Below are 23648 nucleotides of genomic sequence, written 5' to 3'. Positions count from 1 at the left end.
CGGGGGGGGCCCCTCCGCCCCCCCCCAGCCTGGGAGGGTGACTGGTCATGGGAGGTGAAGGGGGAACCCCCCCCAGTTTGGGAGGGGCCGGCGCCATCAGATGGTGGAGGTCTTGTCTGCGCCATCTGAGGGGAGGGTGGGGGGGGTCAGGGGGGGCATCGTGTCCCCATGTCCCCCCCGGTGTCCCCATCCCCCTTGTCCCCTTCCCCAATATCCCCTGTGCCTTTGTGGCCCCCCCATCCTGTGTCCCCATGTTCCCCCCACATCCTGTGTCCCCCCCCATCTTCATGTTTCCCCCCCCCATGTCCCCCTGTCCCTCCCATGTCACTGTGTCCCCGTGTCCCCCCCACATCACCATGTCCCCCAAGTCCCAGTGTCCCCCTCCATGTCCACTCACCCCCCAGCGCGTGCTCCGTCATGCTCAGACACAGCGACTCCAGCGTCGGGTTGATCTCCAGGTCCGTGCCGGGGGGGGGACACTCTGGATTGGGGGGGGGAACGGAACACACACATAAATGAGAAGAGGGGGCCCAAGCCCCACACCCCCAAACCCCTCGGAGGGTGCCCAGGCATCCTGACCTCCAAAAAAACCCGCCTTGGGGAGCCACTGTTAGGGGTGACAGGTCTACCCCGCGGTAGGGGGGTGACAGGTCTACCCCGCAATAGGGGGCTGCCAGGTCTACCCCGCAATAGGGGGCTGCCAGGTCTACCCCGCAAAAGGGGGCTGCCAGGTCTACCCCGCAATAGGGGGCTGCCAGGTCTACCCCGCAAAAGGGGGCTGCCAGGTCTACCCCGCAATAGGGGGCTGCCAGGTCTACCCCGCAACAGGGGGCTGCCAGGTCTACCCCGCAATAGGGGGCTGCCAGGTCTACCCCGCGGTAGGGGGGCTGCCAGGTCTACCCCGCAATAGGGGGCTGCCAGGTCTACCCCGCGGTAGGGGGCTGACAGATCTACCCCGCAATAGGGGGCTGACAGGTCTACCCCGCGGTAGGGGCTGCCAGGTCTACCCCGCGATAGGGGGTGACAGGTCTACCCCGCGGTAGGGGGCTGCCAGGTCTACCCCGCGATAGGGGGCTGCCAGGTCTACCCCGCAATAGGGGGCTGCCAGGTCTACCCCGCGGTAGGGGGCTGACAGGTCTACCCCGCAATAGGGGGCTGCCAGGTCTACCCCGCAATAGGGGGCTGCCAGGTCTACCCCGCAATAGGGGGCTGCCAGGTCTACCCCGCAATAGGGGGCTGACAGGTCTACCCCGCGGTAGGGGGCTGCCAGGTCTACCCCGCGGTAGGGGGCTGACAGGTCTACCCCGCGGTAGGGGGCTGACAGGTCTACCCCGCGGTAGGGGGCTGACAGGTCTACCCCGCAATAGGGGGGCGACAGGTCTACCCCGCGGTAGGGGGCTGCCAGGTCTACCCCGCAATAGGGGGCTGACAGGTCTACCCCTCGGTAGGGGGCTGATAGGTCTACCCCGCGGTAGGGGGCTGACAGGTCTACCCCGCAATAGGGGGGCGACAGGTCTACCCAGGCAATGTGGGGACAACAGTTCTAGTTCCCCCCACTCTAGAGGTGTCCCTCACATGCCCCAGGGGTGCCCTCCAACCCGGGGTAACCCCCTCACCCCAATTTTGTGCCCCCCCTATCCTGGACCTACCGTGTGGGAAGGCAATAGGGTGACAGGTCTCCCAAGAAACTGGGTGACAGGTCCACCCAACCCACACGTGGAGGCAACCAGTCACACCCCCCACCTCTAGGGATGTCCCCCCCACTCTGGGGGTGTTCCCTCCGGACCCGGGGGTGCCCCCCCCACCCCAGTTTTGCACCCCCCCATCCCAGACCTACCCTGTGGGAAGGCGAGCAGGGCCTGTGGGGAGGTGTGGACGGGCAGGGAGTGGGTGCGCTGCACCGCGCTGCGCCCCCCCGGGGAGCCCCCGGCCCCCCCGAACCACAGGCTCTGCAGGGGGGGACAAGCGGGGGTTAGAAAAGAGGATGGGGGGCTGCACACCCCTCCCCCCCAACTGCCCAAAACCAAACAGGATCTGGGGTCCACATTTCACCCCCAAACACAAACCCCACACCCAACATCCCCCACATCTTGCCCCCCACATCTGCCCCCCCCAGAGCCCCCCATCTACCCCCATAGAGCTCCCCCAACATCTGCCACCCCATAAAGCCCCCCCATACTCCCCCCAGAGCTCCCCGCATCTGCGCCCCCCACTCCACCCCCCCAAATCCCCACGTTCCCCCCCATTTGCCCCCCCAAATCCCCAAGTCCCCCCCCATATTTGCCCCCCAGGACCCACCTGGCGTCCCTGGGTGCCCAGAGGGGGCCCGGCCAGCGGGGGCCGTGGGGGCGGCGCCCCCCCCGCGGGTCCCAGCAGCCCCAGGCGGGTGGGGGGCAGCGCCCGGGGGGGCAATGCGAAGGGCCGACCCCCCCGCCGCCCCCCCGCCCCCCCCACAGAGCCAGCTATGGGGAGCGAGTTGGAGCCGAAGGCCCAGCTGGGGGGGGGACACAGATCAAATGGGAGGGGGGGGTCAGGGGGACAGTGGCCCCTCCAGACCCCCCCCCCCCCCCAACCCCAGGAGGCCCCCCACAGAAAATGAGCCCCCCCAGACCTCGGGGGTGGGGGGGGAGCAATGGGGTACACAGAGGAGAAATTGGGGCATCTGGAGTGGGGGGAGACCCCTTTGGACTCCCCCAAAATGGGAACGGGGGGGTGAGGCCCCCTCAGACCCCCCCAAAATGGGGAGGGGGATGTGAATTTGGCACTCAAATAGGGGGGGACAAAAAGGCACCCGGGGGGATCAAGGGGCTGACAGCAGCATCCGGGGGTCCCAAACCCCCCTAAAAGGGGTAGGGGGGGAAACCCAATGCAGGGGGTGACTTGGGGGGGGTCCCTCCCCCAATTTGCCCCCCCCTTTGCCCCCCCCCCAGCCACTTACCCCTTGGGGGGGCGATAACCGGGGGGGTCGAGCGGCAGCTTCTTGGGGAAGGCGCGAAGCAGCTTCAGCACCTGCTGCTTCCAGGACAGGAGCCGCTTCTTCTGCGTCTCCGTGAACGCCTGGGGGGGGACACGGGGGGGTCAGCGGGATGCGGGGGGGGCCGCAGGGACCCCCGTGCCCCCCTCCTCGGGCCCCCCCCCGGTACCCTCGTGGCTCAGGCACTTCTCGAGGAGCTGGAGGTAACTGGTGATGTTCTCCTCGTCCGGCCGCGACACCAGCAGCTGGGTGCACACTGAGGGGGGGTCAGGGGGGCACGCAGCATCCTGACCCCCCCAGGACCACCCCCCCAAGATCCTAGGACCCCCTCCAACCCCCTGACCCCCCCCCATCCCCCTGGGACCCCCCCGAAAGGAAATACGAGGGTTGACACGGACCCAGGCATCCGGGCACACCCCAGCACCCTGGGACCCCCCCCAAAAGGAAAGAGGGGGATCGAGGGGGGGTCAAGGGGATCTCAGGCCTCTGGGCACCCCCAAGCACCCTGACCCCCCCCCAGCACCCTGGGAACCCCCCCAGCATCCCAGGACCCCCTCCAACCCCCTTACCCCCCCCAGCACCCCGTGCCCCCCCAAAAAGGAAATGGGGGCATCAGGGGGGATCCAGGCATCTGGGCACACCCCAGCACCCTGACCCCCCCCCAGGACCCCCCCGGCATCCCAGGACCCCCTCCAACCCCCTTACCCCCCCACCAGCACCCTGACCCCCCCAAAAAAAGGAAAGGGGGGTATCGGGGGGGACCCAGGCATCCGGGCACCCCCCAGCACCCTGGGACATCCCCCACCCCCAGAAGGAAATTTGGGGTGGGGGGTGTCACCTTTGCCCATGACGCGGGTGAACTGCCCCGGGATGTCCCCGTCGGGGACAGGGGCCGCGGGGGCCTCGGTGTCACCGGCCGGGTGGGGGGGGGGCGGCGAAGGCATCGGTGGCCCCCGGGGGGGGCCCGTCCGGGGGGCCGGGGGGGGGGCGCGGCCGGGGGGGGCCGAAAGGCCTTGATGGGGGTGACCAGGATCTGCTGCAGCTCCTGCAGCGCCGACCACACGTTCCCGCCCTCCAGGATGTCCTGGGGACAACGGGGGACGTTGGGGACAAGGGGGGACCCTGGGGACAAGGGGGGACCCTGGGGACAAGGGGGGACCCTGGGGACAAGGGGGGACGTTGGGGACAAGGGGAACTTGGGGACAAGGGGGGACGTTGGGGACAAGGGGAACTTGGGGACAAGGGGGGACCCTGGGGACAAGGGGGGACGTTGCGGGGGGTCAGGAACCAGCCCCCCTCCCCCCACCATCCCTGGGGACACAGAAGTTGGGGGACCAGGGACACCCAGTGCCACCCCCTGGGGACACCCAGTGCCACCCCCTGGGGACACCCCTTAGGACATGGGGACACCCCTTAGGACATGGGGACACCCAGTACCACCCTTGAGGACACAAGGGACAACCAGTGCCACGTATGGGGACCCCCAGTACCACTTGGTGCCACTCGTGGGGACACAAGGGCCACCCTTGGGACACCGCTTCAGACATAGGGTCACCCAGGGCCACAAGGGCCACTCAGTGCCACCCTTGGGGACACAAGGGCCACTTAGTGCCACCCCCCGGGGACAAAAGGGCCACCCTTGGGGACACAAGGGCCACCCCTGGGGACACCCCTTCAGACATGGAGACACCCAGTGCCACCCCCGGGGACACAAGGGCCACTTAGTGCCACCCCTGGGGACACCCAGCACCACTTGGTGCCACTCCTGGGGACACCAGGGCCACCCTTGGGGACAGCCCTTAGGACATGTGGCCACCCAGGGCCACAAGGGCCACTTGGTGCCGCCTCCAGCGACACAAGGTCCAACCCCGGGGACACCCCTGGGGACACAAGGGCCACCCCGGGGACAAAAGGGCCACTTGGGGCCACCCCAGGGACATCAGGGCCAGCCCTGGGGCCACCAGGGGCCACCCCCGGGGCCACCAGGGCCACTCCTGGGGACACAAGGGCCACTCCTGGGGACACCCCCAGGGACACCAGGGCCACCCCTGGGGACACAAGGGACACTTGGTGCCACCCCCAGGGACACAAGGGCCACCCCTGGGGACACAAGGGCCACTCGGGGCCACCCCCGGGGCCACCAGGGCCACCCGCGGCGTCACCTTCTCCAGCGCGCGCAGGACGCTCTGCCGCTCCCGCAGCTTCTGGATGCTCAGGGCGATCTTGTGCCGCGCGCCCTTGGTGACGTTCTGCGGGGACACGCGGTGACAACCGGGGGGTCCCCTCCCCGCTGCGGTGGGGGGCGGGGGGGGTGTCGGGGACACAGGGACCCACCTGCGACTCCAGGTGCCGCTCGGTCAGCGTCATCATCTCCTCGTACGTCATTTGGGAGAAAAGCGCCGCGTATTTGTGCAGCCGCAGGCTCTTCAGCCACGACGGGACGTCTGCGGGGGGGGGGACACACGCGGTGACACCCGCCAGGCGCCACCCCCCCGGCGTGTCCCCACGCGTCCCCCCCGTCCCCACCTTTCATCCCGCTGCCGTCCTCCTGGAAGGTGTTTCTGCCGCCGGCCCCCCCCTCGTCGGGCTGCTCGGAGCCCGTGCTGCTCTGGGGGGACAGGGGCTCCCCGAAATGGGGGGGGGCGGCGCGGGGGGGGTCCTCGCTGGGGCCGCCCCCCCCCGGCCACTCCTGCCCCCCCGGCACCAGCGCCAGGGAGCGTTTGATGGGGCTGGGGGGGTGCAGCTGGCAGGGCAGGGCTGGGGGGACACGGGGGTCAGGGGGGGCCCGGACGCCGGGGTCCCCTCTGCTGGACCCCCCGTAGACCCCTCCTCAGCCCTAAATGTCCCCTTCGCACCCCCCAACCCCTTCGTGGCCCCCCCAGATCGTTCCTCAGCCCTTCAATGTCCCCCCCCCGGGCCAATTTGGGACTTAATGTCCCATTGTCCCCTTCCTGTCCCCAACTCACCCGCTCCCCCCATGTTGCTGCTGTTCCTGGGGGGCTGCTGGAAGTTGGGGCGCCCGTTCGCCCCCCCAGGCCCCCCCCGACTACTCCTAACCCTTTACTGTCACCCCAAAGTCCCTGCTTGTCACTTAATGTCCTCTTGTCCCCCCCAAGTCCCTCCTTGACACTCAACATCCCCCATCCCCAACTCACCCGCTCCCCCCATGTCTCCGCCATTCCCGGGGGGCTGCTGGAAGCTGGGGTGCCCATTCTTGCCGGGGGGGTGCCCTTTCACCCACCCAGGCCCCCCAACTCCTCCTAACCCTTCATTGTCCCCCCAAGTCCCTCCTCAGCCCTCCATGTCCCCCCCAAGTCACTCCTTGTCACTCAACGTCCCCTGTCCCCAACTCACCCGCTCCCCCCATGTCACCACCATTCCTGGGGGGCTGCTGGAAGTTGGGGTGCCCGTTCTTCCACCCAGCCCCCCCCCAGCTCCTCCTAACCCTTTACTGTCCCCCCCCGACCCCTTGTCCCCACCACATCCCCCCTTGGCACTCAATGTCCCCAACTCACCCACTCCCCCCATGTCACCACCATTCCTGGGGGGCTGCTGGAAGCTGGGGTGCCCGTTCTCCTGGGGGGGTGCCCCTTCCACCAAGTCCCCCCCATCTCCCCTAACCCTTAACTGTCCCCCCCAGACCCCTTGTCCCCCAAGTCCCTCCTTAGCTCTCAATGTCCCCCCCAAGCCCCCCTTGTCACTCAATGTCCCCCATCCCCCAGTCACCCGCTCCCCCCATGTCTCCGCCGTTCCCGGGGGGCTGCTGGAACTTGGGGTTCCCATTCTTCCACCCAGGCCCCCCCCAGCTCCTCCTAACCCTTTACTGTCCCCCCCCGACCCCTTGTCCCCGCCAAGTCCCCCCTTGTCACTCAACGTCCCCAACTCACCCGCTCCCCCCATGTCTCCGCCGTTCCCGGGGGGCTGCTGGAAGCTGGGGTGCCCGTTCTCGCGGGGGGGCGCGGGCGCCGCCCCCCCCTCGGCCCAGCCCTGCTCGGGCCACTCGTGGTGCGCCACCCTCCTGCTGGGCGCGGGCTCGGCGCTGGGCCGTGGCGGCGGCCGCGGCGCCGGGCTGCCGGCGGCTCCGCTAGCCAAACGCTCCTCCAGGTGGCCCAGCCAGAGCGCCAGGGCGCTGCGGTCGTCCAGCGTGGTGGCCGGGTGGATGAGCGCGTAGGACAGCAGCTGCCGGCTCTCCTCCACGCAGCGGTTGCGCTCGATGGCGTCCGCCAGCACCTTCTGCAGCCGCTTCATGTACTCGGCCTTGGCCGCCGCGTTCCCCGGCTGCAGCAGCGGCAGGTGGGCCAGCAGCAGGGCCACCAGGGCCTCCGCCGGCTCCTGCGGCCACTGGCTGATGGCGGCTGGGGGGACGGAGGGGACAGGGGGTCACAGCCACCCCAGGGCTTGGGGAGGGGGGACAAGGAGGGGACAGACACCCCAGGGCTTGGGGAGGGGGGACAAAGAGGGGACAGCCACCCCAGGGCTTGGGGAGGGGGGACAAGGAGGGAACAGTCAGCCCAGGGCTTGGGGAGGGGGGACAATGGGGGGACAGTTACCCCAGGGCTTGGGGAGGGGGGACATGGGGGTCAGAGCCACCCCAGGGCTTGGGGAGGGAGGACAAGGGGGCAGAGTCACCCCAGGGCTTGGGGAGGGGGGACAAGGAGGGAACAGTCAGCCCAGGGCTTGGGGAGGGGGGACAATGGGGGGACAGTTACCCCAGGGCTTGGGGAGGGGGGACATGGGGGTCAGAGCCACCCCAGAGCTTGGGGAGGGGGGACAAGGGGGTCAGAGTCACCCCAGGGCTTGGGGAGGGGGGACAAGGGGGTCAGAGTCACCCCAGGGCTTGGGGAGGGGGGACAAGGGGGTCAGAGTCACCCCAGAGCTTGGCGGGGGGGGACAAGAGGGTCAGGATCACCCCAGGGCTTGGGCTGGGGTGACCCCATAGCCCACGGGGAACAGGGACAGGGGGGTCAGAGTCACCCCAGGGCTTAGGGGGGATGCAGGAAGCCTTGGGGACCCCCACAGAGCCCCCCCCCATCCAGCTGGGGAGCCTTGGGGCTCCCCAAAGGGTCCCCCTTGTCTACCTAGGGAGCCCACGAGATCCCCAAAGAGTCCCTCTTGTCTACCTGGGGAGCCTTGGGGGTCCCCACAGTGTCCCCTGTCTACCTGGGGAGCCCTGAGGGTCCCCCAGAGTCCCTCCATCCACCCAGGGAACCCCATGTTCCCCCAGGGAACCCCCAGAACCCCCGTACCCCCCCATGGCCCCTCACCAGCGCTGTTGGCCTTGAGCAGGTGGATGTTGGGGCCCCAGGGAACCCCCAGAACCCCCATACCCCCCGTGGCCCCCCCGCGGGTCCTCACCAGCGCTGTTGGCCTTGAGCAGGTGGATGTTGGGGCCCCAGGGAACCCCCAGAGCCCCCGTACCCCCCCATGGCCCCTCATGGGCACTGTTGGCCTTGAGCAGGTGAATGTTGGGGCCCCAGGGAACCCCCAGGACCCCCGTACCCCCCGTGGCCCCCCCACGGGTCCTCACCGGCGCTGTTGGCCTTGAGCAGGTGGATGTCGGGGCCCCAGGGAACCCCCAGAACCCCCATGCCCCCCGATGGCCCCTCATGGGCGCTGTTGGCCTTGGCCTTGAGCAGGTGGATGTTGGGGCCCCAGGGAACCCCCAGAACCCCCATACCCCCCTGTAGCCCCCCTGCGGGTCCTCACTGGTGCTGTTGGCCTTGGCCTCGAGCAGGTGGATGTCGGGGCCCCAGGGTACCCCCAGAGCCCCCATGCCCCCCCATGGCCCCTCATGGGCACTGTCGGCCTTGAGCAGGTGGATGTTGGGGCCCCAGGGAACCCCCAGAACCCCCATGCCCCCCCATGGCCCCTCATGGGCGCTGTTGGCCTTGGCCTTGAGCAGGTGGATGTTGGGGCCCCAGGGAACCCCCAGAACCCCCATACCCCCCTGTAGCCCCCCTGCGGGTCCTCACTGGTGCTGTTGGCCTTGGCCTCGAGCAGGTGGATGTCGGGGCCCCAGGGTACCCCCAGAGCCCCCATGCCCCCCCATGGCCCCTCATGGGCGCTGTCGGCCTTGAGCAGGTGGATGTTGGGGCCCCAGGGAACCCCCAGAACCCCCATGCCCCCCCATGGCCCCTCATGGGCGCTGTTGGCCTTGGCCTTGAGCAGGTGGATGTTGGGGCCCCAGGGAACCCCCAGAACCCCCATACCCCCCTGTAGCCCCCCTGCGGGTCCTCACTGGTGCTGTTGGCCTTGGCCTTGAGCAGGTGGATGTCGGGGCCCCAGGGTACCCCCAGAGCCCCCATGCCCCCCCATGGCCCCTCATGGGCGCTGTTGGCCTTGGCCTTGAGCAGGTGGATGTCGGGGCCCCAGGGAACCCCCAGGACCCCCGTACCCCCCGTGCCCCCCGCGGGTCCTCACCGGCGCTGTTGGCCTCGGCCTCGAGCAGGTGGATGTCGGGGCCCCAGGGAACCCCAAGAACCCCCGTACCCCCCCATGGCCCCTCACCAGCGCTGTTGGCCTTGAGCAGGTGGATGTCGGGGCCCCAGGGAACCCCCAGGACCCCCATACCCCCCATGGCCCCTCATGGGCACTGTTGGCCTTGAGCAGGTGGATGTCGGGGCCCCAGGGAACCCGCAGAACCCCCATACCCCCCTGTAGCCCCCCTGCGGGTCCTCACTGGTGCTGTTGGCCTTGACCTTGAGCAGGTGGATGTCGGGGCCCCAGGGTACCCCCAGAGCCCCCATGCCCCCCCATGGCCCCTCATGGGCACTGTTGGCCTTGAGCAGGTGGATGTCGGGGCCCCAGGGAACCCCCAGGACCCCCATACCCCCCCATGGCCCCTCATGGGCGCTGTTGGCCTTGAGCAGGTGGATGTCGGGGCCCCAGGGAACCCCCAGAGCCCCCGTACCCCCCCGTGCCCCCCCGCGGGTCCTCACCGGCGCTGTTGGCCTCGGCCTCGAGCAGGTGGATGTCGGGGCAGTCGGCCAGCGAGTGCTCGAGGCAGAGCTGCAGGAAGCGCGCCTGGGTGCGGGTGACGCGCTTGAGCAGCGACAGCAGAGCCACCGTCTGCTCGCACTCGTTCCAGCCCTTGAACCACCCGGCCACGATCCCCACCTGGTCCCGGAACATCATGGCGGTCACCGGCGCGGCTGGGGGGGGACGCGGGGGTCGGGCCGTGCGCCCCCCCCTCCTTCACATGGCGGCGAGGCGGCCCCGGTCGCGGCTGCCGCAGGAGTCGGGGTCCCCGCGGGGTGCGGCGGGCATGGGGGGCTGCGGGAACCAGGGAGAGGCCTGCGGGAGAACGGGGGGTCAGGGATGGGGATCCCCCAAATGGGGATGGGGACACCCCCAGGGAGACGGGGCGCTCCCTGAGTGGGGATGGGGATCCCCCAGCAGACACGGGGACCCCTGGTGGGGATTGGGACCCCCCAACGGGGATGAGAACCCCCCAGCAGACACGGGGACCCCTGGTGGGGATTGGGACCCCCCAATGGGGATGACAACCCCCCAGCAGACATGGGGACCCCTGGTGGGCACTGGGACCCCCAACGGGGATGAGAACCCCCCCAGCAGACATGGGGACCCCTGGTGGGGACTGGGACCCCCAACAGGGATGAGAACCCCCCAGCAGACATGGGGACCCCTGGTGGGGATTGGGACCCCCCAACGGGGATGAGAACCCCCCAGCAGACATGGGGACCCCTGGTGGGGATTGGGACCCCCCAACAGGGATGAGAACCCCCCAGCAGACATGGGGACCCCTGGTGGGGATTGGGACCCCCCAATGGGGATGAGAACCCCCCAGCAGACACGGGGACCCCTGGTGGAGATTGGGACCCCCCAACGGGGATGAGAACCCCCCCAGCAGACATGGGGACCCCTGGTGGGGACTGGGACCCCCCAACAGGAATGAGAACCCCCCCAGCAGACATGGGGACCCCTGGTGGGCACTGGGACCCCCCAACGGGGATGAGAACCCCCCAGCAGACATGGGGACCCCTGGTGGGGATTGGGACCCCCAACGGGGATGAGAACCCCCCCAGCAGACATGGGGACCCCCCAACAGGGATGAGAACCCCCCCAGCAGACATGGGGACCCCTGGTGGGGATTGGGACCCCCCAACGGGAATGAGAACCCCCCCAGCAGACATGGGGACCCCTGGTGGGGACTGGGACCCCCCAACGGGGATGAGAACCCAAGTGGGGATGGGGATCTCCCCAGGGGGGTGGGGACGCTCCCCCAGTGGGGATGAGAACCCCCCAGCATGGATGGGGACCCCTAGTGGGGATTGGGACCCCTAGTAGGGATTGGGCCCCCCCAGCAGAGATGGGGACCCCTAGTGGAGATTGGGACCCCCCCCACAGGGATGAGAACCCCCCCAAGTGGGGATGGGGACCCCTGGTGGGGATCTGGACCCCCCAGCAGACACGGGGTCCCCTGGTGTACATTGGGACCCCCCAGCAGAGATGGGGACCCCCCAAGTGGTGATGGGGACCCCGCCCCCCTCAGTGGGGATTCGGACCTTCAAGCAGACACGGGGACCCCCCAGGGGGATGGGGACCCCCGGTAGGCATTGGGACCCCCCAGTAAAGATGGGGGATCCTGGTGAGGACTGAGGCGCCCCCAACGATGATGGGAACCCCCCGAGTGGGGATGGGGACCCCCCAGGGGGATAAGAACCCCCCAAGTGGGGATGGGGACCCCCGGTGGGGAATGGGGCCCCCCAATGGGGATGGGAACGCCCCAGCAGCCATGGGGACCCCTAGTGGGGCCCGGCCCCACCCAGCACACACCGTCCCCCCCCGGTGTGGCCGTGAGCAGCGCAGGGCCCCATCCCGGCCCCCCAGCACAACCGGGACCCCCCCGGGCCGCCCCCCACCCCCAGACCCAGCCCGGGACGCCCCGCATGGCGCTCCCGGCGCCCGGAGAAACACGGCCCCCCCTCCCCGGGGACCTCCCGCCGCGTCGGGAACGGGGAAGCGCCCGGAGGGGCCGGTGGGCGGGCGGGGCCGGGGCCGGGCCCGGCGCTCGGTACCGGGGGTCAGGGAGGGCCCGGCCCAGGCCCGGCGGCCGCGGGTGAGGAGCCGCGAGCTCGGGGCGGGGCGCAGGGCCGGGGCGGGGCCCGGAGGCCCCGGGGGAGCGGGGGAGGGGGGGGGGGGATCCCGGTTCCACCGCTCCCGCCGGTTCCCCCCCCGCACTCACCGGCCGCCGCGCTCCGAGGCGCCGTCGCCGCCGCGCAACGTCAGCACGCACGGTGCGTCACCGCGCCACGGCGCACGCGCCCGCCGCTGCGCCCCTCCCCTTCCGCTCCAGCCAATGAGGATAGGGCGGTGTCGTCGCGGGGCGCTTTCCGGAGGAGGGGTTGGCCCCGCCCCCGGCTCACCATTGGGTGAGAGGAGCTGCCAATGGGAACGCGGGAAGCGGGGAGGAGGGAACCCCGCCCCTTTGCGCCGGTCACGCCCCTATGCACTCCACGCCCTCCAGAGGCCACGCCCCTCTCGGGGGGACTAGACCACGCCCTCTCCCTTGACCACGCCGCTCGGTCGCATCCGGATGGCTGTTGGGCGGGGCTTGAGAGGGCGTGGCCTCGGGAGGTGAGAGGGCGGGGCGGGGGAGGGGGCGCGGTTTGAGGGGGCGGGGCTTCAGGGTGGGGCTGTGGGTCCGTGACTCCGGATGGGGCCCATGAGAGTGGTCCCCAGTGTGTCCCCAGTGTCCCAGCCCACATCCCCCAGCGTCCCCAGTATCCCCAGTGTGACCACAGTGTGCCCCCAGTGGCCTCAGCCCATGTCCTCCAGTGTCCCCCCAGTGTTCCCAGTGTGTCCCCAGTGTCCCCAGACCATGTCCCCCAGTGTCCCCATCTGGCACGTGTGGGACTGGAACAGGGAGAGGGACAGAGGGACAAGGGGACCAGGGGACAGAGGGACAGAAGGACCAGGGGACAGAGGGACAGAGGGACAAGGGGACCAGGGGACAGAGGGACAGAAGGACCAGGGGACAGAGGGACAGAGGGACAAGGGGACCGGGGGACAGAGGGACAAGGGGACCAGGGGACAGAGGGACTGAGGGACCGGGGGGACAGAGGGACAAGGGGACCAGGGGACAGAGAGACAGAGGGACTGAGGGACCGGGGGACAGAGGGACAAGGGGACAGAGGGACTGAGGGACCGGGGGACAGAGGGACAAGGGGACCAGGGGACAGAGGGACAGAGGGACTGAGGGACCGGGGGACAGAGGGACACACGGGGGGAATCCCGAGGGCTCTGGGGGGGCAGCCGGACGGGGCCAAGGACCGGCGTGCAGAGGGACCGGCGGCCCCGCGTGTCCGTCCGTGCGTCCGTCGGTGTTTCCGTCCGTGCGTCCGTCGGTGCTCCCGTGGCCCCGCCCCCGGCCCCGCCCCGGCTGCTCTGCGGCTCCGAGCGGCGGCGCCGGGACCGACAGACACCGGGACTCACACACAGACACCGGCACCGACAGACAGACAGACAGCGGCACCGCCCCCCGCCCGGGGCCGCCATCCCGGGGCCGCCCCCCCGCAGGACCCGCCCCGCCGCCATCAGCCCGATCCCGGGACCCGGGACCCGCCCCGGTGGCCCCAGCCCGGCCTCCCGGTACCCCCCCAGCATCCCCGTACCCCCCCAGCATCCCCGTACCCCCCATCCTCCCGGTACCCCCCAGCATCCCCGTACCCCCCCATCCTCCCGGTACCCCCCCATCCTCCCGGTACCCCCCCAGCATCCCCGTACCCCCCCAGCATCCCCGTACCCCCCCATCCTCCCGGTACCCCCCCAGCATCCCCGTACCCCCCCATCCTCCCGGTACCCCCCCAGCATCCCCGTACCCCCCATCCTCCCGGTACCCCCCCAGCATCCCCGTACCCCCCCATCCTCCCGGTACCCCCCCCCATCCTCCCCGTACCCACCCAGCATCCCCGTACCCCCCCATCCTCCTGGTACCCCCCCATCCACCCGGTGCCCCCAACCTCCCGGTGCCCCCCCCAGCATCCCCGTACCCCCATCCTCCCGTTATCCCCCCATCCTCCCGTTATCCCCCCCCCATCCTCCCGGTACCCCCCATTCTCCCGGTACCCCCCCCCCGTCCTCCCGTTATCCCCCTCCCAGGCCCGTTATCCCCCCCCCCGGCCTCCCGTTCCCCCCCCCCAGTCCCCACATCCCCCCCACCCCCGTGACAACCGTTCCCGGTGCCCCCCCCCCCCCCCGCTCCCGGTGCCCCCCCCCATGGCCCCCCAGGCCTGACCGGCCCCCCCGCCCCCCCTCCCCGGGCCGGAGCCGCCGCCCCCCCCGGAGCCGCGATGGGAACGTCCGGGGGCTGAACCCCCCCCAGGTACCGGGGGCTGCGCCGGGGGCGCCGGTTGTGCTGGGATGTGCTGGGATGTACTGGGCCCTGCACTGCTGTACTGGGCTGTACTGGGCTGTACTGGGCTGTACTGGGCTGTACTGGGCCATGTGCTGCTGTACTGGGCTGTACTGGGCTGTGCTGGGCCCTGCACTGCTGTACTGGGCTGTACTGGGCTGTACTGGGCCATGTGCTGCTGTACTGGGCTGTACTGGGCCATACTGGGCCCTGTACTGGGCTGTACTGGGCTGTACTGGGCCATACCGGGCCATATGCTGCTGCACTGGTTTGTACTGGGACATATTGGCCCATGCGCTGCTGTACTGGGCTGTACTGGGTCATACTGGGCTCTGCACTGCTGTACTGGGCTGTACTGGTTTGTACTGGGCCGTACAGGTTTGTACTGGGCCATACTGGGCTCTGCACTGCTGTACTGGGCTGTACTGGGCTGTACTGGGCCGTACTGGGCCGTACTGGGCTGTACTGGGCCATACTGGGCCATGTGCTGCTGTACTGGATTGTACTGGGCTGTACTGGGCTGTACTGGGCCTTGCGCTGCTGTACTGGGCTGTACTGGGCTGTACTGGGACGTACTGGGCCATGCACTGCTGTACTGGGCTGTACTGGGCCATACTGGGCCATGCGCTGCTGTACTGGGCTGTACTGGTTTGTACTGGGCTGTACCGGTTTGTACTGGGCCATACTGGGCCATGCGCTGCTGTACTGGGCTGTACTGGGCTGTACTGGGCCATACTGGGCCATGCGCTGCTGCACTGGTTTGTACTGGGCCATACTGGGCTCTGCACTGCTGTACTGGGCTGTACTGGGCTATACTGGGCCGTACTGGGCTGTACTGGGCCATACTGGGCCGTGCGCTGCCGTACTGGTCCGTACTGGTCTATGCAGGGTTGTGCACTCCTGTACTGGGCCATACTGGGCTGTGCAGCCCGTACTGTCTGCTACTGGGCTGGACTGGGCTGTGCTGGACTGGACCATACTGGTCTGTATGGGGCGATACCGGGTTAGATGGGTGTGATACTGGGATAGACGGGGCCGCACTGGGTCGTGCTGAGCTGTACTGGTCCGTACTGGTGGGTACTGGTCCATACTGGCCCGTCCCCTGTCCCCACAGGCCCCGCGGCGACGCCCCGGACGGGACCGACATGGAGCCCTGAGAGGAGGTACTGGGAGCACTGGGAGCACTGGGAGCACTGGGAACAATGGGATGGGCACTGGGAGCACTGGGAGCACTGGGAACAATGGGATGGGCACTGGGAGCACTGGGAGCACTGGGAGAGGAGCACTGGGAACAATGGGATGGGCACTGGGAGCACTGGGAGCACTGGAAGAGGAGCACTGGGAGCACTGGGATGGGCACTGGAAGCACTGGGAGCACTGGGATGGGCACTGGGAGCACTGGGATGGGCACTGGAAGCACTGGGAGCACTGGGATGGGCACTGGGAGCACTGGGATGGGCACTGGAAGCACTGGGAGCACTGGGATGGGCACTGGGAGCACTGGGATGGGCACTGGAAGCACTGGGAGCACTGGGATGGGCACTGGGAGCACTGGGATGGGCACTGGAAGCACTGGGAGCACTGAGGGAACTGGGAGCACTGGAGGCACTGGGAGCACTGGGAGCACTGGGGAAGGAGCACTGGGAGCACTGGGATGGGCACTGGGAGCACTGGGAACCCCCAAGGGTTGGTGTGTCCCCCTGGGCCCGATCCTGCTCCTTTTGGGGCCCGATCCTGTTCCCTTTGGGCCCGACCCTGCTCCATTTGGGGGCCCAATCCTGCCCCCTTTGGGGCCCGATCCTGTTCCCTTTGGGCCCGATCCTGCCCACCATCCCCATCCCCCCAAACCCCCCACCCCCGAGGGCCCGAACCTGCCCCCTTTGGGGCCTGAACCCCCTCCCTTTGGGCCCGATTCTGCTCCCCTGGGGCCCGATCCTGCTCCATTTGGGGGCCCAATCCTGCCCCCTTTGGGGCCCGATCCTGTTCCCTTTGGGCCTGATCCTGCCCCCTACACCTCACCCCCAATCCCCCCGCCCCAGGGCCCGATCCTGCCCCCACCCCTCACACCAACCCCCCCCCAGGGCCCGATCCTGCCCCCCATCTCCCCCCCCAATCCCCCCCACCAAGGGCCCAATGCTGCCCCCACCCCTCACCCCCCCTCTCCCCCCCTTGCAGGTGCCGCCGTGGGATGGCGAAGCTGCTGGTGCCCCTGGTGATGCTGGGGGCGGTGGCTGCGGCCGGCGGCGGCTCCTTGGGGCCGGGGGGGTCCGGCGGCGGTGTCGGCGTCCCATCCCACCGCTGCCCCCCCCGCTGCCTGTGCCCGGCGGCCGCCCCCAGCCCCACGCTGCTGTGCGCCCGCACGGGGCTGCTGGCCGTGCCGCCCAGCCTGGACCGCGGCGCCGTGGAGCTGCGCCTGGCCGACAACTTCATCGGCGCCGTGGGCCGCGCCGACTTCGCCAACATGAGCAGCCTGGTGCACCTGACGCTGTCCCGCAACGGGCTGCGCCGCCTGGCCCCCGGCGCCTTCGCCGACCTGCGCGCCCTGCGCGCCCTGCACCTGGACGGCAACCGGCTGCCGGCGCTGAGCGGCGCGCAGCTGCGCGGGCTGGCCAGCCTGCGCCACCTCATCCTGGCCAACAACCAGCTGGCCGCCATCGAGCCCGGCGCCTTCGCCGCCTTCGCCGCCACCGTGGAGGACCTGGACCTGTCGCACAACAACCTGCCGGCGCTGCCCTGGGACGCCGTGGCCGCCATGGCCAGCCTGGCCACGCTCACCCTGGACCACAACCTGCTGGAGCGCGTCCCGGCGGGCGCGGTGGCGCGGCTGCCGCGCTTGGCGCGCCTGGACCTCACCGCCAACCGCCTGCGGGCGCTGCCGCCCGTGCCCGGCCCCCCCGGGCCCAGCCTGGCGGCGGGGGGCAACCCGCTGCACTGCAACTGCGAGCTGCTGTGGCTGCGGCGCCTGGCGCAACCGGGCCGGCTGGAGAGCTGCGCCACGCCGGCGCCACTGGCCGGGCGGCTGCTCTGGGCCGTGCCGGAGGAGGAGCTGACGTGCCGCGCTCCCGCCATCGCCGGCGCGGCCGCCGTGCCCGCCGCGGTGCTGGAGGGGCAGCCGCTGCGCTTGGGGTGCTTGGCGGCCGGGGACCCCCCGCCGGCGCTGCACTGGTTGGGCCCGGACGGGCGCGTGGTGCAGAACGGCTCGCGGCGCGCCGTGGGCGCCGACGGCTCCAGCGTGGAGCTGCGGGTGGCCACGCTGGGCGACCACGGCCACTTCACCTGCGTGGCGTCCAACGCGGCGGGCGAGGCGGCCGCCAGGGTGCGGGTGGACGTGTTGCCGCTGCCGGTGCCGCCCAACGGCGATAACGGCGACGCCGGCGACGCCAACGGCCCGTCGGACATGGCGCGGGGGGACGGCGACGGGGGGGCGGGGGGGAACGGGACGCGGCACGCCGGGGCCGCGGTGGCGGCCGAGGTGACGGCGGCGGCCGCGCGCATCCGGTGGCTGCCCCGGCGACACGGCCCCGGCGTCCGCGGCTTCCAGCTGCGCTACAACAGCTCCGGCGACGAGGCGCTGGTCTACAGGTGGGTGCGCGGGGGGTCCGGGGGGGCTCTGGGGGCCCTGGGAGGGTTTGGGGGGTCTTTGGGGGGTCCTGGGGGGTGTTTTGGGGGGGGCTCTGGGGGGTCCTGGGGGGCTCTGGGGGTTCTGGAGGGTCTGAGGGGTCCTGGGGGGCTCTGGGGGGTCCTGGGAGGGTTTGGGGGTCTCTGGGGGCTCAAGGGGGGTCCTGGGGTGTGTTTTGGGGGTTCTGGAGGGTCAGGGGGTCCTGGGGGTCTTTGGGGGTTCTGGAGGGTCTGGTGGGTCCTGGGGGGTCCTGGGAGGGTTTTGGCGGGGTCTTTGGGGGCTCTGGGGGTTCAAGGGGGGTCCTGGGGGTCTTTGGGGGCTCTGGGGGGTCCTGGGATGGTTTGGGGGGTCCTGGGGATCTTTGGGGGTGTTTTGGGGGGGGTCTTTGGGGGATCCTGGGTGCCCTGGGGCTCTGGGGGGCTCAGGGGGGTCCTGGGGCTCTGGGGGGTTCCCAGGGGTCTCATGGGGGTCCTGGGGCTCTGGGGGAGTTCGGGGGGGTCTCCTGGGGGTCTCAGGGGGGTCCCAGGGGGGTCCAAGGGGGTCAGGGGGGTCCTTGGACTCTGGGGGGGTTCAGGGGGGTCCCAGGGGTCTCGGGGGGTTCTGGGGGTCTCAGGGGCGTCTCCCGGGGTCTCAGGGGGGTTCTGGGAGTCTCAGGGGGGTCTGGGGGGTTCAGGGGGGTCCCAGGGGTCTCGGGGGGCTCTGGGGGGTTCAGGGGCATCTCCCGGGGGTCTCAGGGGGATCCTGGGGCTCTGGGGGGTTCAGGGGGGTCCCGGGGGGCTCTGGGGGTCTCAGGGGCGTCTCCCGGGGGTCTCAGGGGGGTCCTGGGGCTCTGGGGGTCTCAGGGGGTCCCGGGGCTCTGGGGGTCTCAGGGGGGTCCTGGGGCTCTGGGGGTCTCAGGGGGTCCCGGGGCTCTGGGGGTCTCAGGGGGGTCCTGGGGCTCTGGGGGTCTCAGGGGGTCCCGGGGCTCTGGGGGTCTCAGGGGGGTCCTGGGGCTCTGGGGGTCTCAGGGGGTTCTGGGGCTCTGGGGGTCTCAGGGGGTCCCAGGGGTCTCGGGGGGCTCTGGGGCTCTCAGGGGCGTCTCCCGGGGGTCTCAGGGGGGTCCTGGGGCTCTGGGGGTCTCAGGGGGTCCTGGGGCTCTGGGGGTCTCAGGGGTTCCCAGGGGTCTTGGGGGGCTCTGGGGGTCTCAGGGGCGTCTCCCGGGGTCTCAGGGTGCCGTGCCCCCCCCAGGCTGCTGCCGCCGTCCAGCCGCAGTTTGGTGCTGCGGGACCTGGCCGGGGGGCGCGAGTACCAGCTGTGCGTGTCGGCGCTGTACAGCGGGGACCCCCCCGGCGCGCCCCCCCCGCGGCCGCGCTCCCTGGGCTGCGTGCGCTTCACCACCCCCCCGGGGGGGGCGCGGGGGGGGGCGGCGGCGGGGGGGGGGGGCCCGGCCGCCCCTTCCTGCTCGGCCGCCCCCCAGCAGCCGCATTTCCTGGGGGGGACGGTGATCGTGGTGATCGGCGCCGCCATCGCCGCCTCGGTGCTGGTCTTCATCCTCATCCTCACCGCGCGCTACAAGGCGGCCGCGCGCCGCCCCCCCCCCAGCGTGGCGTCCGTCTGCTCGCAGACCAACGGCGCCCCCCGCCCCCCCGAGCCCGAGCCGCCCCCCCCCGCGCCGCCGCAGACCCCCCCGCTGGCACCGCCGGCACCCACGGGTGCCCCGGGGGGGCTGTTCCCCAGCCACAGCTTCCCCCGGCGCGCACGGACTCGGCGCCACGGCCTCGACTCGCAGCCCGGGGGGGGCCCCGCGCTGCGCCCCTCCTTCGGGAGCACCCACTGGATGCTGGAGAGCACCGTGTGACGGGGGGGCACCCATGGGTGCTGGGAGCACCGTGTGACGGGGGGGGGGCACCCATGGGTGCTGGGAGCCCCTCCTTCGGGAGCACCCACTGGATGCTGGAGAGCACCGTGTGACGGGGGGGCACCCATGGGTGCTGGGAGCACCGTGTGACATGGGGGCACCCATGGGTGCTGGGAGCCCCTCCTTCGGGAGCACCCACTGGATGCTGGAGAGCACCGTGTGACGGGGGGGCACCCATGGGTGCTGGGAGCCCCTCCTTCGGGAGCACCCACGGGATGCTGGAGAGCACCGTGTGACGGGGGGGCACCCATGGGTGCTGGGAGCACCGTGTGACGGGGGGGCACCCATGGGTGCTGGGAGCACCGTGTGACGGGGGGGGGCACTCATGGGTGCTGGGAGCACCGTGTGATGGGGGCACCCATGGGTGCTGGGAGCACCGTGTGACATGGGGGCACCCATGGGTGCTGGGAGCCCCTCAATGTGGGAGCATTGTGTGATTGGGGGGGCACCCATGGGTGCTGGGAGCACCGTGTGATGGGGGCACCCATGGGTGCACCCACTGGGTGCTAGAGAGCACTGTGTGATATGGGGGGGCACCCATGGGTGCTGGAGAGCACCGTGTGATATATGGGGGGCACCCCATGGGTGCACCCAATGGGTGCAGGGAGCACTGCATGATATGGGGGGGCACCCATGGGTGCGACGTGATGGGGGGTGCAGAGGGGATGGAAGAGCTGGGGGGTTCTGGGACCCTTGGGTGCTCCAGGGGGGTCTGAATGCAGCGCTGGGTGCTCCTGGGGCTCCTGTGCACCCTTGGGTGATGCTGGGTGGCCAAATGCACCCTTGGGTGCTCCTGGGCACCCTTGGGGTATCCTGAGTGCCCCAATGCACCCTTGGGTGCTCCTGGGGGGTCTGAATGCAGCGCTGGGTGCTCCTGGGCACCCTTGGGTGCTCTCAGGTGCCCAAACGCCCCCTTGGGGGGTCCTGGGTGCCTCAATGCTCCCTTGGGTGCTCCTGGGGGGTCTGAATGCAACGCTGGGTGCTCCTGGGCACCCTTGGGTGCTCTCAGGTGCCCAAACGCCCCCTTGGGGGGTCCTGGGTGCCCCAATGCAGCTTTGGGTGCTCCCAGATGCCCCAACGCACCCTTGGGTGCTGCTGGTGCTCCCGTGCGCCCCTGGGTGCCCCCCGCCCCCCGGTGCCCCCCGGTGCCCCCCGGTGCCCCCCCGGTGCGTTGGTCGGGCCCGCCGGGGGTCCCGCTGTCCCCACTGACCTGTCTGCACAGATGACACGAGAACCGCAACCCCCCCCCCAAATCCCCCTCCCCCGGACGCCTGGGTCCCCTCGATGTGTGTGTGTCCCCCCCACTTTACCCCCGTCCCCCCCCCCGGCCCGGGGTCTCCTATCTGGCTGGTCTGGATAACCCCCCATTGCCCCCCAGCCCAATTTGCCCCGTTTCGCCCCATGTCCCCACCAGCCGCCCCCCCCGGGCCCCCCCCCGGGCCGCTGCAGCGTTTAACACGTTTTTACATTAAAACCCTGCGCCCCCCCCGCCCGGGGCGATGGAACCGGCCGTGTCCGCGGTTGCCAGGCAACGCTTGCCGGGAGACGCGGTTGGCGGGAAAGCGCAGGGGCGGGGCTTCGGGGGGGGTCAGTAATATGCAGATGAGGGGGCGGAGCCTGAGGCGGGAGAGCTGGGGCAGCCCCTCTCCCCCCCTTGTGCTTCAGTTTCCCCATGGCCACAGGGGGGGGCCGGACGCCTGGGTTCCTTCTCACAGGGTTGGGGGGATGGAGGCCCCAGACACCTGGGTCCCCTCCCAGGGTGGGCGGAGGCTCCAGACACCCTTCCCGGGGTGGGTGAAGGCCCCGGACGCCTGGGTCCCTTCCCAAGGCAGTGGGGAGGGGGGGTGAAGGCCCAAGACACCTGGGTTTATTCCCAGGTGGGGGTGAAGGTCCCGGACGCCTGGGTCCCTTCCTATGGCAGGTGGATGCCCTGGACACCTGTATCACTTCCCAGTGGGGATGAAGGTCCTGGACGCCTGGGTCCCTTTCCGGTGGGGGGTTGGAGGCCCCGGATGCCTGGGTCCCTTCCCAGGGTGGGTTGAAGGCCCTGGACGCCTGGGTCCCTTCCCAGGGGGGTTGAAGGTCCCGGACGCCTGGGTCCCTTCCAGGGCGGGTTGGAGGCCCCGGACGCCTGGGTCCCTTCCCAGGGTGGGTTGGAGGCCCCGGACGCCTGGGTCCCTTCCCGGGGGGGTTGAAGGTCCCGGACGCCTGGGTCCCTTCCCAGGTGGGGAAACGAAGGTCATGGGTGGCCGCCGTCACCTGTGTCCCCTCCCAGGGATGGCCGCACCCCCATCCCCCCACTCCCCCCCAGCTATAACCGCAGCGCTGCCGGCGCGGCCGGGCGGGCGATGGCGGCGCTGGTGACGGTGACGGTGGTGGCGGCGCTGGCGGCGCTGGGGGGCGCGGGGGCCCAGTGCCCGTCGGCCTCGTCGCTGTCCCCCCCGGACGGCCCCCGCCTGTGCGCGCGGCTCTACGCCGACGACAGCCCCTACTACGACCGGTGCTGCGCGGGGGCCGTGCTGGAGGTGTCCCCCGGCGACGACTTCCCCTACATGCCCCTGGGCTGGGCCGACCGCGTGTCCTCGCTGGTGGTGGGGACGCGGTGCCAACTCACCGTCTGGTCGCGCGCCGGCAAGAACGGCAAGAGCCACAGGTTCAGCGCCGGGGCGGTGCCGCGGCTGCAGGAGGTGAAGAAGGGGCTGGTCGGCGACTGGAACAACGCCATCAGCGGGTACTACTGCGAGTGTAAGTGAGGAGGGGGCGCCGGGGGGTCATGGGGGTGCCAGCGGTCAATGTGGGGCGAGAGCGGTCAATGGGAGTCAACATGAGTCAACACGAGTCAATGGGAGTCAACAGAAGTCAATGCGGGTCAGCACGAGTCAACGTGGGTCAATGGGAGCCAACATGAGTCAACACGGGTCAACGTGGGTCAACACGAGTCAATGTGTGTCAACATGGGTCAATACGAGTCAACGTGGGTCAATGGGAGTCAACACGAGCCAACGTGGGTCAATGGGAGTCAACACAAGTCAACGTGGGTCAACACGAGTCAATGTGTGTCAATGGGAGTCAACACGAGTCAACGTGGGTCAATGGGAGTCAACACGAGCCAACGTGGGTCAATGGGAGTCAACACGAGCCAACGTGGGTCAATGGGAGTCAACACGAGTCAACGTGAGTCAACACGAGTCAACGTTGGTCAATGGGAGTCAACACGAGTCCACGTGGGTCAAGACTGGTCAACGTTGGTCAATGTGGGTCAAGATGGGTCAAGACTGGTCAACGTGAGTCAAGACTGGTCAACGTGAGTCAAGACTGGTCAACGTGGGTCAAGACGGGTCAACGTGGGTCAAGACGGGTCAACGTGGGTCAAGACTGGTCAACGTGGGTCAAGACTGGTCAACGTGAGCCATCACCGGTTGACACGAGTGAACGTTGACCCAGACATATCAATGCGAGTCACCGTTGGCCAAGACAAGTCAACGTGACCCCCCCAGATCCCTGTGACCCCCCCGGCTCTCTCCATGACGCCCCCTACAGCCCTGTGACCCCCCTAGATCCCCGTGACCCCCCAGCTCTCTCCATGACCCCCCCTTGATCTCCATGACCCCCCACAGATCCTCATGACCCCCCCAGGTCCCAGCCAATAAAGCCTGGAGGCCGCAGCAGCTCCCGCCTCCCTGGTGCTTTATTGGGGGGGGGGGGGCAGCCACTGTCACCCCCTCCCCAAATCGTGTCCCCTTCTCCCCCGCCCCCCAAAAAAGCAGCCACATGGGACACGGGG

At 70.2% G+C, this 23648-nt stretch overlaps 3 protein-coding genes across 4 annotated transcripts; 2 read left to right on the top strand and 1 right to left on the bottom strand.

Annotated features, from left to right (window-relative positions):
* Window positions 1-12318, bottom strand: SAMD4B (sterile alpha motif domain containing 4B). Its single transcript, XM_065044238.1, is given in 15 exon segments — window positions 1-125; window positions 398-481; window positions 1838-1949; window positions 2299-2494; window positions 2939-3059; window positions 3147-3230; window positions 3813-3906; window positions 3908-3961; window positions 3963-4058; window positions 5137-5223; window positions 5309-5418; window positions 5501-5731; window positions 6862-7329; window positions 9913-10267; window positions 12180-12318. Coding segments are annotated over 14 exon segments (1962 nt in total). The 5' UTR covers window positions 10109-10267; window positions 12180-12318; the 3' UTR covers window positions 1-96.
* A 1879-nt stretch (window positions 12319-14197) lies between these two features.
* Window positions 14198-21369, top strand: LOC135576909 (leucine-rich repeat and fibronectin type III domain-containing protein 1-like). Of its 2 annotated transcripts, XR_010468575.1 has the most exons (5): window positions 14198-14318; window positions 15463-15511; window positions 16524-17930; window positions 19195-19984; window positions 20242-21369. XR_010468575.1 is itself a non-coding variant. In XM_065044236.1 (4 exons), exons 3-4 carry the CDS (start codon window positions 16537-16539, stop codon window positions 19802-19804), a joined length of 2004 nt encoding a protein of 667 aa, XP_064900308.1. In that variant the 5' UTR covers window positions 14198-14318; window positions 15463-15511; window positions 16524-16536; the 3' UTR covers window positions 19805-21369. The 2 variants fall into 2 exon arrangements, 1 of the variants encoding a protein (XP_064900308.1); XM_065044236.1 differs by having other exon boundaries at window positions 19195-21369.
* A 387-nt stretch (window positions 21370-21756) lies between these two features.
* SYCN (syncollin) lies at window positions 21757-23529 on the top strand. Its single transcript, XM_065044237.1, has one exon. It carries the CDS (start codon window positions 22213-22215, stop codon window positions 22615-22617), a length of 405 nt encoding a protein of 134 aa, XP_064900309.1. The 5' UTR covers window positions 21757-22212; the 3' UTR covers window positions 22618-23529.
* The last annotated feature ends 119 nt before the right edge of the window (window positions 23530-23648 follow it).

Source organism: Columba livia, chromosome 34 (assembly GCF_036013475.1).
Source record: "Columba livia isolate bColLiv1 breed racing homer chromosome 34, bColLiv1.pat.W.v2, whole genome shotgun sequence".
Taxonomy (NCBI): domain Eukaryota; kingdom Metazoa; phylum Chordata; class Aves; order Columbiformes; family Columbidae; genus Columba; species Columba livia.
The sequence above is the reverse complement of the archived record's forward strand: the minus strand, read 5'-3'. Positions and strand labels throughout refer to the sequence as shown.

Excerpts from the sequence above, each read along its gene's own strand:
- LOC135576909 (XM_065044236.1), top strand. The coding sequence starts at position 16,537 with ATGGCGAAGCTGCTGGTGCCCCTGGTGATGCTGGGGGCGGTGGCTGCG. Across the intron at positions 17,931-19,194 it reads GACGAGGCGCTGGTCTACAG|GCTGCTGCCGCCGTCCAGCC; the intron begins GTGGGTGCGCGG and ends TGCCCCCCCCAG.
- SYCN (XM_065044237.1), top strand. The coding sequence starts at position 22,213 with ATGGCGGCGCTGGTGACGGTGACGGTGGTGGCGGCGCTGGCGGCGCTG.